Below are 13,770 nucleotides of genomic sequence, written 5' to 3'. Positions count from 1 at the left end.
CGGCGGCAAAATTTCTGAGACTGAGAGTAAAGAGAACAGAAACGGAGAAGAAGAGGAAGGGGAATGTGTGCTGTGTTAACCCTAAGGTTAAACGGCGTCGTTCCTTTTATTATTTTTTTCAAATACTAAGTTCTAAAACGACGCCGTTTCACTTCAGTTTAAGTTAAACGGCGTCATTTCATATATGTATAATTCAAAAAAAAAAGATTTAAACCATCGGTCAGTTCAGCGATTCGGCCCAGGTTTAAACTGGGACCGAACCGCTAGACATGGATTTTTCATAAAATCTACCGTGCGCCGACCGGTTCTACTCGGTTCCGGCCGGTTCCGATCTCCGGCGGCCGGTCTAAGTCGGTTCCAGTCGATTTTTCAGTAATTTGTACAGCCCTAATAACTGTTATAAGGTATATAAATGGTCATGTTTCACAAAACTTAAGCAGATGTCTCATAACATGACATCAGCATTCATCCATAATTTCGAATACAAAATCTATATAGAATTATCTATTATGTATATAATGTATATGGTAAGACATCTCTTACGAGATATATAGATTATCATGATCCACAAAATATAAGCATATGATTTGGATCATTAGTGTGAGGGGAGTTATTCCCGGAGCCAGCTCGAGCCCAATGGGCCCGGCCCACAAGGCACAGGAAGGCCTACAGTCCAAAAACAAGGAAAGATTCATGCCAAGCTGACTTAGGAAGCCCGATAGCAAAGCAGCTGGGGAGCATGTGACGATCGAGAATCACCTGATACCATTATTGATTAACATGACCTTACAAGCAAGGGTGAGAACAATACCTACCCCAGAAACCCAGTGGCTGAACACGTCCATGAATGAGGCGTGCCTGACCAAGGACAAGTTGTATTAAATGGGACATGAAGGAGGGTATGCCATAGTTAAGGACCACACCGCATTCAATGCTCTCTGCTTCTTGTGGCGCTAGTGGTTGGCACAACCATGCCTTGACACGTTGTTGTCTGGCAAGGAGGCTGACAGTAGATCTGACCCGAGTACGAACAGACATCCCACAACCGACACCCGTAACTGTCTCAAGATATATAAATGATCATGTTTCACAAAACATAAGTAGATGTCTCATAACATCAGCATTCATCCATTATTTCGAATACGAATCTATATAGAATTATCTATGATGTATAATATATAGTAAGACATCTCTTACAAGATAAATAGATGATCATGATCCACAAAATATAAGCATATGCTTTGGAACATTAGTGTGAGGGGAGTTATTCTCGGGGCTAGCTTGAGCCCGATGGGCCCAGCACACGAGGCACAGGAAGGCCCAGGTTCCGTAAACAAGGAAAGATTCACTCCAAGCTGACCTAGGAAGCCCGATAACAGGAGCAATTGGAGAGCATGCGACGATCGAGAATCACCTGACACCATTATTGGCTGACAGGACCCTATAAGCAAGGGCGAGAATAATACCTACCCCATAACCCCAGCGACTAAACACGTCCATGAATGGGGCGCGTCTGACCAAGAACACGTCGTATTAAATGGGACACGGAGGAGGGTACGCCACAGTTAAGGACCACGCCGCATTCAATGCTCTCTGCTTCTTGGGGCGCTAATGGTTGAGGTGGTATAAATAACCCTACCCTTATTGGGGGGACTTTTAGTTTTTATTTTTCCAATTCTCATTCTGGATAGTTTACTACCTAACTCTCCTTACCAACCCTAAGAATCACTGACTGACTTTAGCATCAGAGGTGCCCTATACCACCCCAAAGCCCTAATTTATTCTTGGTTATGGGTTACAATGTTAGGCTTCTGTGGAACTATCCGGGCTGCGAAACATGACATCAACAATTGTCAATTAGCATTGGATTATCCTTCCCTAATTCAGAATCAAACTTTAGATATAATTCTCTAAAATTATACGAGATAAGTAAAATGAAAGAAAAAGCAGAAGGCTTGCACAGATAATTGTTCAACATCACTCAAGTTACAGTAACATTTGAGCTATAGTATCAATATAAATTAGTTTGGTATCATGGCTCAATGTTAGCTAAAATAGAAAAAAAGAATATTAATAGTTAATACACACATTAACTAATTGAAGATAAATTATGTTTATATTTCTATATCTATTTATTATAAAATATATATCGCATTTTTATTGTTGTCTTTCTAATATTTTTTTAAGTGACAATAAATAAATAATTTATATATCAAATATAATAAATAATTTTCAATCATTTAACATTAGGAGAAGATGATAAATAGACATGGAATTAAATTAGTCGTCTATTATATATTAAATTCAGATTCAACAGAAGCCCTACTATAAAAGCACAAGTAAATTCAAACAACCCTAAGACAGAACCCGAATCCCTCATATTCCTCATTCATTGCCAATCCTAAACCATTAGATTTCTGGTTCTGGAAATGCATCCTTAAACAAAAATATTTCCTGAAAAATAGCTACTGCTATCAAATCAACAATGGTACTAGTGAAAAATTTGGAGTGATCCCTGGATTTCCACTCTTCCATCTCTAAGACCGAACCCGAATCCCAATTCCTCATGCATTGACCATAGCTCAACAGTTTATGAACTCACTCTAAAAGAACCAAGAAGTTGGAATTTCCTTCTACTCAACACCCTCTTCTCAAAGGAAACTGTTAAAGAAATCCAAAAAATTCCTCTTACCACTCATAACTTCTACTCCACTAATGAAAAAATCAAATGGATACATCACTTATTAGGAACCTTCTCAGTTAAATCTGCCTATGCAGCCTTGGTAAAAGTCAGACACAACCCTCTTGCCTTGCCAATTGAAATAAATTGGAAAAAAACTCTGAAAATTGAAAATGCAAGATAGGCTAAAATTGTTTATTTGGAAGATGTGCAACAATATCCTTCCCACAAAAACTTTGATCCATAAAGTCATTCCTCTTTAGGATGAACAACTCGTCTTCCCTTTTTGTAACATAGAAGCAAAAGATCTCCTTCATCTTTTCCTCAATTACTTATATTCAAAAATCATGTGGAGACACTCCAATTGCCCAATTGATTCCACCTTGTTTGCAAGTAAACCAATCAAAAGTTGGATCCAGACCATCCTTAATCTCATCTTTATCTTAAAAATCCCTGAGGAAGAACACCATGACTTTCAAATCTTTGCAGCCATTGTTATGGACTCTATTTGGTTTTTTAGAAACAAAGTTATCCATGATCAAGTCAAATGCTCCCCTTCCATCTTTATCAAGTCTGTTGAAAAAAGTTTCTAGGAACACAAGAGAGGCTTGGTCAATGTTGACTGACCACCCAAGAGAAGATGATGATATGCAACAAGACCCCCCTAGATGTATGGATTCTATCTTTCGATGTTGCAGTACGGGATCAAAACAGCATTATTGCATCCATAGGAAGGAAGAGCACATGAGAAACGTTAAGTGCCAAAATCGACCAAATCCACAGCACACACCCAAATATCTGCGAAGCTTCAATAGCACTAATAGCACTTCAAGAGGTAGAGAAATTGAAACTTGAAAATATAATCTTGGAAGGTGGCTCTAGTGTGGTAATTCAAGCTATAACAAGTTCATCTCTAGAACAAGATTGGATTCTAAATCCCATCATCAATGACATCAAGCACATTCTAAAATCTCTCAAGGCATGGGACGTGAGGAAAATACATCAACTAAAAAATCAATGCACATATGATTTGGTGTAATGGGCAGAGACAATGCAAGCCTGGGGCAACATCTCTTTAATCAAAATTCTCCAATATTTATTACAATTTCATAGTTGGAAAAGACGCTCCCAACTGATCTGTAATATATAAGCACACTGCTATATTTTGTATTTCATGCCCTTTTATATTTCTATCATCAACTTGCTTTAAAAAAAAGAGAAAAAATTTCAAACAGCCTTAGACAACTAAAGCCCATATTGGAAAAAAAAAAAAAAAAAAAAAGACAACTAAAGCCCATAAATAATCGGATGACACGTGGCAAACACAAAAATCTTTCTGCTCAAAACCCTAAACGGCGCATTTCAGAGATCTCCTCATTCAACATTTACGTATATATAGCTGACTTCGTCAAGGGTTTAGGTCTTGCCGTTCGCAGATTCCAGGGGTAAACCAGCGGGGCTTCCAATCTCGCAGCCGCAGAAATGGTCAGTCAGTCAGTCTCTCTCTACATCTCTATCTTCTTCTCATTTTCTTCGATGTTATACTGATTCCATTACCATCTTGTGAACCCGAAGGCTCCAAAGAGAGGTGGCAAGGCACCGGTAGCAGCAGCTAAGAAAAAGACGGTATCTTGATTTTTCCTTTATTATACACATAATTTCATCATATTTAGATTCATCTATTTTATTTGGCGGGTTGTAACCGTTGTATTTTTTTTTTTTTACAGGAGAAGGTGACGAACCCACTGTTCGAGAAGCGTCCGAAGCAGTTTGGGATCGGAGGGGCGTTGCCACCGAAGAGGGATCTGACCCGGTTCGTGAAATGGCCCAAGACCGTTCAGATCCAAAGGAAGAAGAGGATCCTCAAGCAGAGGCTCAAGGTCCCACCAGCACTCAACCAGTTCACCAAGACCCTCGACAAGAACCTAGGTATCTGAAATGATTCTTTTCATTTTATAGCTTATTTAATTTATATGTGGGATTTATTTGCCTGCGGGTAATTGTATTGTCGCTGTTCCTATCTGGTTATGAAAAAATCAATGCACTTTTGTTTTAACACGCAAAATTGTGAGATTTGTTGTTTCCTGATGGTGCTTGGAGCTTGAGGTTCACGTTTGGCTGCTTCGCTTGTTTCCAGCAAGTCAGCGTATTATTATTTGATTGGGATTTGGACCTCGGGCTTGAGGTTATAAACGGAATGAAATTATTTTTGCAGTGCATCGTGCACCCAAAATTAACTGAAAAGTGCTATTCATTGCATTGAGAGGTAGTGTTTTACAATCAAAATTAGATTCATGCAATGCATAGGATTATGACGAGGGCTTCTGTTAACTTATTATTTTTGCTACCAATAGTTTCAGAGAACCCACTTTTGATGATAGGCCATGTAGTTTTGGATGTCCTAAATTGCATCTTTGGTTCATATCCTCTTTTTTATCGCACTTGGAAAGAGTAGTTCTGGTCCATTGTAAATAAGATAATCTTTTAGCTTCTTGACCTGATCTGTTGGTGGTGACTATTTATGTTTATTGTGATGGGTTTTATAGCAAAACGGACGCTGGTTGTAAATGCCTGAATTATCACTGAAAAGTGCCATTCATTGCATTGAGAGGTAGTGTTTTACAATCAAAATTAGATTCATGCAATGCATAGGATTATGACGAGGGCTTCTGTTAACTTTTTATTTTTGCTACCAATAGTTTCAGAGAACCCGCTTTTGATGATAGGCCATGTAGTTTTGGATGTCCTAAATTGGTTCATATCCTTTTTTTATAGCACTTGGAAAGAGTAGTTCTGTTCCAATGTAAATAGGATCATCTTTTAGCTCCTTGACCTGATCTGTTGGTGGTGACTACTTATGTTTATTGGTATGGGTTTTATAGCAAAACGGACACTGATTGTAAATGCCCAAATTATCATCTATGTTTGTATCTTCTGAAGATGTGATGTGATGTGATGTGATGTTTGTCTTGTCTTTTTAATTCTCACTTTGTTGAGAATTTTTTTGTATTGTCATTTGCTCGTATGATTAAAATTTCTTGCGGCCTTCTATTAAACTCATCTGCGATTCTGCAGCAACAAACCTGTTCAAGATGCTTCTCAAGTACAGGCCTGAGGACAAGGCAGCAAAGAAGGAACGTCTCTTGAAAAGGGCTCAGGCAGAGGCTGAAGGAAAACCTGTTGAAGCAAAGAAGCCTATTGTGGTCAAATATGGCCTCAACCATGTCACATACCTCATTGAGCAGGTCTTCTTTTTCTTGCACAAACTTACTTTAACGGTTGAGCAAACATTCCTTTCTGCTAACAGCCGATTCAAATGCAATTTCGTTGCAGAACAAGGCACAATTGGTGGTTATTGCCCATGATGTGGACCCAATAGAGTTGGTTGTCTGGCTTCCAGCATTGTGCAGGAAGATGGAAATCCCATACTGCATTGTAAAAGGGAAAGCACGTTTGGGAGCGGTAATGAAGCCTGTTATATTTTGCTCATTAAATCCTTTTGTCCAACAAAATAAGATTTATGAACTTATCAACCAAGTTTTCTTTTTCTGACAGGTTGTCCACAAGAAAACTGCTTCAGTTTTGTGCTTGACCACGGTGAAGAATGAAGATAAGTTGGAGTTTAGCAAGATCTTAGAAGCAATCAAGGTAGGGCAGAATATTTCTTGTACATTTTGTGCAGCCGTAGAAGCTGTTTTTGGATGTTATAACTTCATTTGCAATGTTTCTCTTTGATGTGCCAGGCCAACTTCAATGACAAGTACGATGAGTACAGGAAAAAGTGGGGTGGTGGAATCATGGGTTCCAAATCTCAGGCTAAAACTAAGGCCAAAGAGAGACTTCTTGCCAAGGAAGCTGCTCAGAGAATGTCTTAGGAGCCATGATTACGTGTTTCTTGTTACCTAGACATGATTATCCGAGGCTGTTGTCTTTTAGATTTTTGTTTGCTCAAATTTATTCCCTTCGACTGCCAGAGGTTTTCTTTCTTTAGCAGCAGCTTTTATAATTAAGCAAGAGTTTATGTTTGTGTTTTGACTTGAGCTGCCATGCTTTTATAGCTTTGGCGTTAGACATTAATGGGTAATGCCTTCTTCTTGGTACAAGCAGCAACCTAAACGCCATATTATGAATTCTCTTGGTACTTGTAAATTCTATAAAAGTGTGCATTTATTTCTGTCAATGAATCTTGCGATAGGGATGCACGCACTGAATAGGATTTAGGGGCACTCATTTGGTTGTGAAACTTCGGAAAGCCTCAAGTGAACCAAGCCCCTAAAGATTTACTACCGATTTTTCTAGCACGTATCAACACACTAAAAGCAAGTTTCATTTACCTCTTTCCTTGGTGTGCTTGCTAGATTATGGGTAATGTTTCTTACTATTTGCCATTTGGAATTGAGATTGGAGGCTTAAAAAGCATTTTTGTACAGTCCAAAAGCTCTTTTATAGAAAAAAAAAATATTATGTTTTTGTAAATTTATAGAAATGCTTAATGCAGAACGATAAAAACGCTGCTATAAAAAGTTATAAAATAATATATTTATTATTTATTTGTTCATTATCTTTTTATTATTTCATGATATGTCATTAGATGATAAATTTTAAAGTAAAATAATAATAAATATTCTATAATCAATTAACATCACGAGAGAATGATAATAATTGACGTAATGAATAGCATAAAAACTAATTGTAATGAATAGCATGATAACTAATTTTAATTTTTATTGATTGATAAAATTTAGAATAAAAGCGGCATTTTGTTTTTTTTTTTTTTTTTTTTTATTGGTGTAATTTTTGTCAGTCAATTAAAACACGCGTAACATTTTTCTTTGAGCTAAACTATCTACATAGCCTTTATACTTTATAGCTTTGTACAACCATGTAACATTAATGCCGTACGTAACGTACTTGGTGGGCATAAGAATATACAGACCCAACCAACCAATACTATTCACAGTATAAAGCGGTTTGTGGGTTTCTTCTGTAGGGTATACACACCCATGAACAAGAGCTTCGGCTTCCTATTTACGTTGTTGCAGTCCCAATACATTTCTGGGATGCTGCAACATTCTGATATGTCTGTACAGTTTCTAGCTCTGAGAATGTACAGGAAGATAATTAAGAGTAGGATCTGATTAATTTGAAGTTTTGGAAACCTCGAGCTTTAAACAAATTCCCAAAGAGGAATCCTAATGTGGTTCCTTGAGGGGCCTTAGGTGAAGGATTGGAATTATGCTGCTTCACCTTCAGTATCGTGTGACCTATCTGTCCGCAAATTGAATCTATAATCTTGGGGTCAACAGCATTACCGGTGACATCCGTAACATAAAAAGTGGCTATGGCTTTTCCACCCTTTGTCGAAATTTCTGCCCTTTTAATGCATAAACTGTTCTCCCGGAATATCTTGGTTATATCTGAGAGGAGTCCAACTCGGTCTTCTGTGCACAATTCAAGCTCCATTCCCTGCACAGCCAAATATCTTAGTATAAACTTGTATTTATGTTGTATTTCATCCAATTTGGAAGTGTACTACACCTCAGATGCCCGCCTTTCAATGGCGGCTTCAAGGCACTGTGCAACACGTTCTCGCTCAGCTTCTGAACTTACAGGGAGCCCATCAACATGCCGAATATAAAATTCCTACAGAAACATGAAGAATATTCTAATTAGATTGAAACATGAGTATAATATCAAGAAAACATATCCCTAACCCCCAAAGCAAAACTTCAGAAAACAATTCAATCCGCAGATTTCACCCAATATGAGAGAGTACACAAAGTTGGCATAAGTATATTCATAAAACCTGTCTGAGGTTTCACGACCTGGAAAATTGGTAAAACTTCACTGGTTCTCTATGTTGACCAATACATATGCATCATATAATGGTCAAGTCAACTTCCAGCATCAGTTACATTCCCTGAAATCAGTTTTTGGTGGAGTTTATCTTACCTGATAAGCTTCCATCCTCCCCGTTTTGACCACTCCATGAAACACGACATACTGCATGTCAGTCAAAGTACAAATGATGTCAAACAACAGTTTTGGCCGATCTTTTGACCTCATAGTAACCACGGTGTATTCCTTCTGGATGCAGTCAAACAACGTTACATGAGGTCTTGGACTCGTATTCTCAACTGCCCCAACTCCAGTCCCCCCAATTCTCTCATAGTCCCTGTCAGCAAACATAATTTGATGTAACCTTCTCCCCCTATTTGTCACTCCCGGGGGTGAAAGCTTCATATTTGCAGTCTTCAAGTCATCGTCTCCTCTGAGGACATTGCGTAGCAAATCCTTAATTGTCGAGAGACGTGTTGGATCTTTGATTGCACACGCAGTGGATTCATCTGTGACATGAACTACAGCTGCAGCCCTAGCATTGTGCGTCCATATCTCAGCATTGACCACATTACAGCCAAGGTCCGCCAGAACTGCACACACTTCAGACAATAAGCCAGGCCTGTCGGTACCACTGAGTTCTATTGAGGTGTACTCTTCTGAGGGCATTACCCCTACAGACTCTCTCAATGAGGGTGCGAAGCTGGCATTACTTTCGAGTCTCTGCAAAATTGGGAAATAACATGAGATGTGACCAGCTTCTTCCTTTTTTTTTTTTTTTTTTTTTGTGATAATTTAGTTCATTTTTAAAACACCTGCTCCAAAAAGATTCATTTTTCTTTTCAAAATAGAGATACGGGCAAAAGATAAAAGGGACTTCTTTCAGATGCTGAAAAAATGCTGAATTTCTCCTTGTCTAAGAAACAGAAGAACAAAAAACTTAGCTGGAACTAAAGAAATCACAAGATTAAATTTTTTTCTAATTTTAAGCTTAACCAAATGGTTAATTTGAAAATAATATTTAAGATGAAGGGTGCCAATAATAGTTCCTACCCTTTGAATATAATCAATGTCTTCCTTATCTCTGATTTTGTTCCCATCATGGTCAATCACGTTAAACACTGAAACGTCAAAAATTTCAGAGAGACGAATATGAGAAACAGTGAGAAGCTCTGAATCTTGTTAAATTCTGGAAATAGAATTAAATCCATACCATCCATGAACCATCCAGCATCAGATGAGATGTATGCTTTTGTTATTACAAGGTTCATATCCGTAAGAACTTGGACAACTTCCAGGAGAATCCCATGTCTGTTTACACTGTCAACCTGTAAGGAAATTCCAATTCTCACTACAATTTACTCGAAAGGACCTGAGAAATTACAGGGACTAATAACACAATCTTTAAGCCCCAGAGGTAATTCCTTGGCATTTATCTTCCTTCAAAAACTTAGCAAAATCACCAGACCCTTTAACTCCCAACCCAAAAGAAAAACAGACCCAAAAAATAAACGAATTTCTCTAGTCCAACCAAATTTTAGGAAGCCCAGAAAGAAAGAGGACAAGCCTTACCTGGATAACAGTGGCATCCTCGCAAGCATTGTTGTCGATCACAACTCTGCAAGAACAAGAGCTAAATCAGATGAAGGATATGTTGACCCCTTCCTCCCTTTTCAATCTCTCACACACGCACCTCAAAGAACAGCAGAATCTTATTGACTACACAAGAAATTTTCTGAGGGAAAATTTCACCATATTTTAAGTGACTTATAATAACAAGCTTGGAACGATCCGTAAATATGGTAACAAGAAAAAAGTACAGAGAGAACAAGAAATTACAACCGTTGCCAATTCAGTTAACACAGGTCAGATATGTCAACAAGAGAAGAAAAAACCGGTACAGCATGTAACGTTATAAGAAAATCTAATCAAAATAGCTTAAATTCTTAAAAAACATATAAGCTCACTTAATTAAGCACCGAAACTATTAGGAGGTCCTATCTGGTTGCTGAGGACGTGAAGAAAATGAAAGAGGGAAAGGCTTGAAAATTTGAAATCCCAAATCTTATGCCGTCCAATTCCTCAGAAAATAAAAAACCCATCACCAAATGGTTGTAAAATACATAATTCAATCGGATTATATGTTTTATTTTTACATGGAGAGTTATAAATTTCCTCTCTTTTGTTTCATCTGCTCACCAAGAGACCAAGTAAAGCCAAAAAAGAAAGAAAAAGAAAAAAATCAAAACTTTAGAAGACAGAAAAATCATAAAACTAAAATAATAATAATAATAATAATAAAAGACAATTTGTGCAGAACTCAAAAAGTAAATTCTTCCGTATGTCACCTCAATAATATTATCAAGATAAAACTTGAGGCAAAAGAAAGAATTCAAAGACCCTTTTGCCATATTTCTAATTTTTCGATCGCAGCCTGAAATCATCTCAGAAAACCAAAAATCCCCTTTAAAAGAATAAAATTTCATAGCAAAGAAGAACAGGCTCTGCAACACACCTGGGAGGGTTCATCCTCCTGATAAACTTAGCATATTCATCATCCATTTCTCTTCTAAATTTCTCAACCCCACAAAACAACACAAAGGCCAAAAACTTCAAGAGCAATACGCAAAAACTCGTATTCAACAAACACATGCAAGGGTTACTCCTCCAACAACAAAGGAAAAACCAGAGAGAGAGAGAGAGAGAGAGAGAGACTCGGGACAGGCAGTGAAGCAATTCACATCCAATGTGCAATTTAAGCCACTTGAAAAAAAGCAAACGTAAAGGTATTACAGTTGACGTGGCTGGTTATCATTGGCTATACCAGACGGTTAAGTGTGCTCGTGCGCGTGTGAGCACTGAAGCGACTGTGAGAGAACTGTGCGTGTGTCGTTTTGACTTTTTTTTTTAGAGCATTTTCGTGGATATTCGTACGGTACGCAACTATTTCTCGAGCGCGCGAGTATTGGGGTGGTTTTCGTGGCGAGTTCCATGTCGGGCGCGGCTTCGGTCGGAGGCTTATGCCGGTAATTTTGGAATCATCCCAAACTCTCAAATTTAACTACCACCCTTCTAAATTATAAAAAAATTGTAATGTGCCACATTATCTTTTTTAACTTTGGAAGGATATTGATTACAAAAATCCCACATTATAATTATGGGAAACATGAAATTCATATAGATTATAGAGTTATTTTATTTTAAAATTGATATATAAAACATGTCATTTATATCGACTTATAAATAAAATTTAGACAATATTACTTAGTCGCCTAGCATGAGTCGCTGGACATGTCTCTAATACATTTGTACTTTTTTTTGTCTTTTTTTTTTAAATAATTTTTAAACATATTTAAATATTTAAAAAAATATACAAATTCACTAATACTCATCACTTTCTTAACTATTAATTAATTTTTTTGATTAATTAATAGCATCATCCATATTATATATATATATATATATATGACACATCAATATACCTTCATACGTGCAATGCATGGTATGCAATATGGCTTATCTTGATATCATCCCCTCTCTGATCATAGAGGAAGATAATAAGATGCTTACGAGCCCTCCGATCCTAATATGGAAGAAGTTCAAAAAGTGGTTTGTAGCATGTTGGCTGAATTTGAAGTGGATACCGATAGCAGTAAGATCAGTGACGTTGAAGACACATGCGTGGAGGATTTCCCAACAAACAAAACGTGTCAAAATAAAAGATTTTGCTATACAACCTCTCAACACCTCAATATTCCATCTTTTTTTAAATTTTTAATATTTTTTTAATATTTTTTTTTGAATTTATTCTTTTTAAATTAATTTAATTATTTTATTTATTATTTATATATTAAATATTTAATAAAAGATAAAATAATAAAAATTAAAAAAAATAAAATATTAAAATATTGAGAAGTTGTAAAGATTTTTTCATGCACGAAAATACATAGGAATTAATTCCAGATCAGTTTGGTCTCAATCAAGACTCTGTGCTTTTTCCTTTTTATTTCGAAAGATATTAAGATCAGACTGTTTAAAGAAAAAAAAAAGGACAGAGATATTGATCAGACGTAAATTAGGAGGAAAAGAATCTTTAATACTCACGAGGGCTCAGGCTCAGACTCCTACAGGCAGCTAGGTAATTATGCACAGCAGGACATCGTATTCAGTGTCTTTCTAGTAAGACGGATCCTCCTCTCTCCATAACAGTGTCCGTAGAGATCGTGACAAGTGTCACGGATTTAGAATTTTTTCACTCGATCCGTATGGTCTTATGAGGCTTTCTCTCCACAAAACTCTTAAGTAACCCTTTTAAAAGGACTTAAGATAATAGAGAACAAAGTTAGAGAGAGATACTCTAGAGAACTTGTTTCTCTTATTGCTTGGTGATTTATATAAATGAGAGCCCTTCTATTTCTAGGGAACTCTTGGTACAAAGAATGGTTAGGATTGTGACACTTGTCACCAATCTAAGAGTAAATAACTTTCTAGATCATTATTCTAGAATTGTCTATAAAGTCATTTCTAGAACACTACTCTAAAATTGTCTATAACGTTCCTTCTAGATGACTCTACACAATTCTACAAGATTACAAAAGATTAAGAAGCTTCTAGAAAGTTAAAAAATTCTCTAAAAAAATCTAGGTGGTGACATAAGGCTTTGAAAAAGCAGAGAATCACCGTTGCCCCATCATCTAGTTAACAGATCACCTTGCCGTCTATTGCTTATGGATATATAAACAATGTTAATCTATAAATTTCACACGTAGCCGCACACATGGACATGGACGGCACCGCACGAAGAGTAAGTTCAAGTCACGTGGCTGTCATCCAGCAGGAGCATCATCCATCTGTACTTCTAATGTCATGTTGGAATATTGCCCATGAAATATCTCGGAAAGGTCGTTTTTGGGGGAGGAGAAGGAATTAATAAATGAGGGAGGGGACTTGGAGGATGTTTGGGAAGGTGTAGGGTATTGGGATCGATATAAGAGCTGAACCGCCAATGGGGCCCCCCCCATTAGATATATATATAGATGGGTATGGTGGCCTTAATATTATAGATGGAACAAAACGTGGGTCCTACTACCTTAATGGTTGAATAATACATAGGATGTCCCAAGTTTAGTGAAAATGTGTTGCACGCATTGTGACAAGGACTATTCACTTTTCTTTTTGTTTTAGTTAAATGATATTTTATGCTCGACCAATTAGCTTAATGAGGGTGATAGTTAAATTAATCTCCTAATTCA

General features: G+C 37.1%; 2 protein-coding genes across 4 annotated transcripts; one reads left to right on the top strand and one right to left on the bottom strand.

Annotated features, from left to right (window-relative positions):
• The first annotated feature begins 4,046 nt into the window (after positions 1 to 4,046).
• On the top strand, positions 4,047 to 6,860 carry LOC122307361 (60S ribosomal protein L7a-2). The gene is made up of 7 exons (XM_043120214.1): positions 4,047 to 4,165; positions 4,256 to 4,306; positions 4,408 to 4,609; positions 5,756 to 5,925; positions 6,014 to 6,142; positions 6,236 to 6,328; positions 6,424 to 6,860. Exons 1-7 carry the CDS (start codon positions 4,163 to 4,165, stop codon positions 6,553 to 6,555), a joined length of 780 nt encoding a protein of 259 aa, XP_042976148.1. The 5' UTR covers positions 4,047 to 4,162; the 3' UTR covers positions 6,556 to 6,860.
• A 705-nt stretch (positions 6,861 to 7,565) lies between these two features.
• On the bottom strand, positions 7,566 to 11,268 carry LOC122307360 (ACT domain-containing protein ACR6-like). 3 transcript variants are annotated; one of them, XR_006241743.1, is made up of 8 exons: positions 11,034 to 11,267; positions 10,091 to 10,136; positions 9,732 to 9,846; positions 9,572 to 9,639; positions 8,633 to 9,241; positions 8,487 to 8,535; positions 8,219 to 8,323; positions 8,051 to 8,146 (listed from the first exon to the last, which is right to left on the bottom strand). XR_006241743.1 is itself a non-coding variant. In XM_043120211.1 (7 exons), the coding sequence occupies exons 1-7, from the start codon at positions 11,168 to 11,170 to the stop codon at positions 7,802 to 7,804; spliced, it is 1,425 nt and encodes a 474-aa protein (XP_042976145.1). In that variant the 5' UTR covers positions 11,171 to 11,265; the 3' UTR covers positions 7,566 to 7,801. The 3 variants fall into 3 exon arrangements, 2 of the variants coding, with proteins under 2 accessions (XP_042976145.1, XP_042976146.1); XM_043120211.1 differs by lacking the exon at positions 8,487 to 8,535 and having other exon boundaries at positions 7,566 to 8,146; positions 11,034 to 11,265; XM_043120212.1 differs by lacking the exons at positions 8,051 to 8,146; positions 8,219 to 8,323 and having other exon boundaries at positions 8,330 to 8,535; positions 11,034 to 11,268.
• Between the last annotated feature and the right edge of the window lie 2,502 nt (positions 11,269 to 13,770).

This window comes from Carya illinoinensis, chromosome 4 (assembly GCF_018687715.1).
Source record: "Carya illinoinensis cultivar Pawnee chromosome 4, C.illinoinensisPawnee_v1, whole genome shotgun sequence".
NCBI lineage: Eukaryota > Viridiplantae > Streptophyta > Magnoliopsida > Fagales > Juglandaceae > Carya > Carya illinoinensis.
This window is presented reverse-complemented; position numbering and strand designations above follow the sequence as displayed.

Coding starts and splice junctions, on each gene's coding strand:
- LOC122307361 (XM_043120214.1), top strand. Junction 4,307..4,407: donor CAGCAGCTAAGAAAAAGACG/GTATCTTGATTT, acceptor TTTTTTTTACAG/GAGAAGGTGACGAACCCACT. Junction 4,610..5,755: donor GACCCTCGACAAGAACCTAG/GTATCTGAAATG, acceptor GCGATTCTGCAG/CAACAAACCTGTTCAAGATG.
- LOC122307360 (XM_043120211.1), bottom strand. CDS start 11,170: ATGTGTTTGTTGAATACGAGTTTTTGCGTATTGCTCTTGAAGTTTTTG. Junction 8,324..8,632: donor GGAGGATGGAAGCTTATCAG/GTAAGATAAACT, acceptor ATGTTTCTGTAG/GAATTTTATATTCGGCATGT. Junction 8,147..8,218: donor TTGAAAGGCGGGCATCTGAG/GTGTAGTACACT, acceptor TTGGCTGTGCAG/GGAATGGAGCTTGAATTGTG.